This window comes from Mus pahari, chromosome 23, assembly GCF_900095145.1.
Source record: "Mus pahari chromosome 23, PAHARI_EIJ_v1.1, whole genome shotgun sequence".
NCBI classification, from domain to species: Eukaryota; Metazoa; Chordata; class Mammalia; order Rodentia; family Muridae; genus Mus; species Mus pahari.
The window spans coordinates 25,965,173-25,969,934 of NC_034612.1; the positions used below are offsets into that span (position 1 = coordinate 25,965,173).

At 50.9% G+C, this 4,762-nt stretch overlaps 1 protein-coding gene across 1 annotated transcript in view; it reads left to right on the forward strand.

Moving 5' to 3' along the window:
• The window catches only part of Mdh2 (malate dehydrogenase 2), a 12,014-nt gene extending 9,412 nt beyond the window's left edge, over positions 1-2,602 (forward strand). The window contains exons 7-9 of the mRNA XM_021186609.2: positions 1,371-1,470; positions 1,769-1,920; positions 2,291-2,602. Of these exons, the coding sequence (XP_021042268.1) occupies positions 1,371-1,470; positions 1,769-1,920; positions 2,291-2,422 (384 nt within the window). The 3' untranslated portion in view covers positions 2,423-2,602. The remainder of the gene's footprint in view (positions 1-1,370; positions 1,471-1,768; positions 1,921-2,290) is intronic.
• The last annotated feature ends 2,160 nt before the right edge of the window (positions 2,603-4,762 follow it).

The following is a 4,762-nucleotide window of genomic DNA, read 5'->3' on the forward strand; positions in this document are numbered from 1 at the left end:
AGGCAGATGCCTTGAAGCCCTCAACAGTCTGGGACAAGTGGAACTGGCCTTCGGGTTGTGGAAGGATTTCTGCTGCGGCTGGAACCCAACTGTCTCAGGTTTTCCTGACTATCTACTGTGGGGCTGGATGTTGTTAGAAGCAGCAGGCTAGCCCATGAGATCAAAGCAGGCACTTTAGGAGGCCCAGTGTGACAGGGGACAGCTATACATTCCCACTTTGGAGAGGTGGTGGCAGGAGGGTCAGGAGTTCAGTTACCATCCACCGGCTGTGGGATGGATTTGTCGCCATCCTGGGCTACATCAAGCCCTGTAGTAAACAAAAAAGTCCAGCAGTTGATTTGAGTTGAACGGGGTGATAGAGTTAGCATCATTTAATGAGCTCTATAAACCAGCCCCTTAGCCCCTGAATATAATGTGCTAAGGACTCATATCTGTGGTATGTAGCATACTGTATAAATGAACCAAGAGGAAACTTGGCGGCCACCCTGAGTATTAAGACTAAGTATTAAGTATGCAAGCCCAGGCATGCAGAGATGGGTCAGTGGATATAAATCTAAAAGTGTCTTCAAGCTCATTTGTGGCTGCAAGTCACAAAAGGGAAAGCTGGTTGCAAATGGGACAGTAGAGAAAAGATGGGAGAAACCTGGGTGAGGACCAAAGGTGAGGTGACCCTTGAGTGGACACACCACACGGAGTCATGGACTCTGCTGCTCAGTGTGTAAAACCTCTGGCAGAGTAAGTGGTGGGAAGATGGTTCAGTCAGTGAAGTGCCTGCTGTCCAAACACGAGGACCTGAGTCGGACTCCCAGCGGCCGTGTGAAAATGAGCCAGAGGCAAGGCTATCATGCTAGTGCCTGGGAGGAGATCAGAGGGTCTCTGGCAGTCAGCCCAGCCTAATTGGAGCTCTGAGTTCAGTGAGAGACCCTGTCTCAGAACACAAGCTGGACAGTGGTTGAAGACAGCTGACATCAACCTCAGGCCTTGCACTGTATGCATGCAAGTAACTAGGGTGGCTGTGTGTGGTGGCTGCACTGGGAGGTGGAAGCAGGAGGGTCAGAGGTATTCCTGGCCACATCACGAATTCAAGGCCAGCCTGGGCTGCGTAAGACCTATCTCAACAACAAAGACAAAAAGTGATTTTTGCCTTTGTCTATAAGAAAGGACTTTGGAGTCTTTGTGGTTGAGTGGCAGGACCTCTGTCTGACATGAAGGAGGCCCTAGGTTACATCCCCAAGAAGAAATGAAGCCTGGTTTCTTTTTGCAGTGGTGCTGGGATGGAACACACTGGAGCAGGGGGATTGGGCCAGGCCTGGGGTGTGGAGGGGCTCGCACCAGAAAGTTGCTCACACGGTCCTTGGCTTGTCCTGCAGTGTACCCCTAAGGTTGACTTTCCCCAAGACCAGCTGGCCACACTCACCGGGAGGATCCAGGAGGCTGGCACAGAAGTCGTGAAGGCCAAGGCTGGAGCAGGTAGAGTCCCAGGCATCCCTAGGGATAGGAGCACTGACACTGAAGCCCGGGAATATTTGGGTGACAGAGAAAGACTGGTTGTCCCTGGGTAGTGAATGGGTGCTTCTCTCCATGTTGCATCTGCCTTTGCCTGAAGAGAAGGTTCTAGAAGGCAACTCAGTTTTCTGTAGGGACAGTGAAGTGCAGATGTGCAGCCCAGATTCTCCCCTCATGAGGGTGAGGTGCAGGTGCTTTCCCGGCAGCACAACTGGTTTCTGGCGTCTGGTACTGGCAGTGCTGACCCACCGTTCTCTCCCAGGTTCTGCCACTCTGTCCATGGCTTATGCTGGAGCCCGCTTTGTCTTCTCCCTCGTGGACGCCATGAACGGGAAGGAAGGAGTCGTCGAGTGCTCTTTTGTTCAGTCCAAAGAGACGGAATGCACTTACTTCTCTACGCCCTTGCTGTTGGGGGTGCGTGTCCAGGGTGGGCCCAGCTGTGGTTGTGCTTCTTGCACTTTCCCCTGGGTGTCAGCCACACATCACTGCCTGGGACCTGCTCAGCTTTTGGGGGGTGGGGGGGGAGGAACAATGTGACTTATAGCAGAGCTGTGCAAGTATAGTTTGGGGAATGTAGCAGCTATGAATGGCTGTCAAGGCCAGGCCACACAGTTGAAAGAAAAGGGGCTCTTGGGCTGGTGTGCAGCTAAGGTGCAATCCTTCTGCTTAGAACCCCCCCCCCCCCCCCAAGTAAGGGACTGGCGGTGTGGCCTGGTGATAGAGCCCTATGCTGCCAAACCAAGCTAGAATGTGGTTTCACATGTCACCGTCCCTTCTCTTTCAGAAAAAGGGCCTGGAGAAGAACCTGGGCATTGGCAAGATCACTCCTTTTGAGGAGAAAATGATTGCCGAGGCCATCCCTGAGCTGAAAGCCTCCATCAAGAAAGGCGAGGACTTTGTCAAGAACATGAAGTGAGAGGTGCGAGCCTCCAGCAGCAGCAGCAGCATCCTAACTTATTCAGCATCATGTCATTGGAACCACTTGGGAGTCTGATTTGCTTTGATGGAGGGTGTTGAATCAGCATCAGCATCTCTTCCAAATTATGTCTGGTCTGTTGATAATGACAGTAAAGCAGGCTCTGATTTTCTTTTTCAAGGTCTCTGTAAATTTCCTTTCCCATCAGCTCACCTAATCAGGAATAGAGTCTATGGTTGGGCATGGTGGTTCACACCTTGAATCCCAGCACTCAAGAGACAAGATGGTCTCTGATTTCATGTCCAGACTGGTGTACATACTGAACTACAAGCCAGCTGAAACTATCTAGGAAGACCTTATCTCAAAATAATAACATCAGCAAGAGCTAGCGGCTATTCCCACATTAGGCAGAGACCTCTGAAGTTTAGCAAGCCTAGCAGTGCATGTCTGTCACCCCAGCTACTCTGGAGGGTGAGACAGGAGGGTCTAAAAGGGCAAGGCCTGCCTGCGCTGCAGAGCTGAGAGCAACCCCGGGCCGCTGAGGGAGGGAGACTCAGTCTCGGAACATTGGAGCGCGGGGTAGAGCCCAGCTGGAGAGCAGGAGCCTATGGTTAGCGGCATGGCTGGGACAGTGCTTCCTTGCATGTCATGCTTAGTTCAACCATCAATTTGACACAACCTAGAGTCACACAAAAGGAGTTTTCCAACAGAGGGATTGCCCTGTTTTGTGTAATTTTTTAAAAAGCGCTAGCTCATTTGCCCCTGGGCTGCTCTCTCAGCTTAGCTCTGAGATCAGCCGCTGCTGTTCTCCCCGCTGCCCCTTCTCTTCCTGCCCACTATGCTCTGCAGATGGAAAACACTGGACAGTGAATATTTTAAAACTCTTGGCAGCTAACCTATTCTAGCCAACCGCCAGAGCGGAGACTGCCATTTCCTGCCCCCCAAGATCTTACATGCTTGTTTCATCTTCCCTGTCCCTTCTCCTCCTGGGACTCAGAAGTCCCACCTTTTCCCCTTCACCCAGCAATTGACTTCACCTCCTTAATTGTTACAGTCAAGAACCAATTTGGATATTGTCTTAGTCAGGGTTTCTATTCCTGCACAAACATCATGACCAAGAAGCAAGTTGGGGAGGAAAGGGTTTATTCAGCTTACATATCCATACTGCTGTTGATCACCAAAGGAAGTCAGGACTGGAACTCAAGCAGGTCAGAAAGCAGCAGCTGATGCAGAAGCTATGGAGGGATGTTCTTTACTGGCTTGCTTCCCATGGCTTGCTCAGCCTGCTCTCTTATAGAATCCAAGACTACCAGCCCAGGGATGGCACCACCCACAAGGGGCCCTCCCACCTTGATCACTAATTGAGAAAATGCCTTACAGCTGGATCTCATGGAGGCACTTCCCCAACTGAGGTTCCTTTCTCTGTGATAACTCCAGCTGTGACAAGTTGACACAAAGCTAGCCAGTACAGATATCAACAGCTCCCTTGATAAGTTGCCCAGATTACATGTACCTGCAGGCAAGTCTATATGGCATTGCCCTGATTGTTAATTTGTTGGGAGGCCCTGCCCACTGTGGTAGCAGCACTCCCTGGACAGGTGGTCCTACAATGAAGGAAAGCTCACTGAGGCTAGAGAGATCTGGTTAAAGGCCTGTATTATTCTAGAACCTAGTTTGGTTACCAGCACTCATGCCAGACAATTGACAGCTGCCTGTAACTCCAACTCCAGGAGGACCTACAATGCCTCTGGCTTCTGTGAGCAAAGGTGCAGGTACAAATAGCCACACAAACACTAAAGAGCTGGGTACCTTGGCACACCTTTAATCCCAGCACTCAGGTGTGCCAGACAGATCTCTATGAGCTCCAGGCTAACCTTGTCTTCATAGTGAGTTCCACTACAGAGTGAGACCCTGTCGCAACAAAATAACCTTTCACAAATCCGAGTGTAAGTCGGTGAGCTTTCTGCCTTGTTTGGCAGTGGAGTTCCTTGGTGTGAGGTAATATGTGGAATGGCAAGCAGGCCTGCTGTCAGGGTCCTGCCTTGAGCTCCTTCAAATGATGGCCTGTGACCTGGAAGTTTAAGCCACATAAACCCTTCTTCCCTGAAGTGTTTTTGGCCATGATGTTTGTCACAGCAGCAGAGAACAGACTGGATCAATTCCTAGTGCCACCAAAAATAAAAGGGCTGAGGAGTGAGTTCATGGTCCACCTGGCTGACAGCGCAGTCCTGCTCCAGGAGGGGAGAATGAGAAGCCACCTCCTTTCTGCATCTTTTCATTCACCTGACAGGCTGGAGCTAAGGTCTAGTGACCTCTTGGCTGTGGGTGGTCACTGCTCAT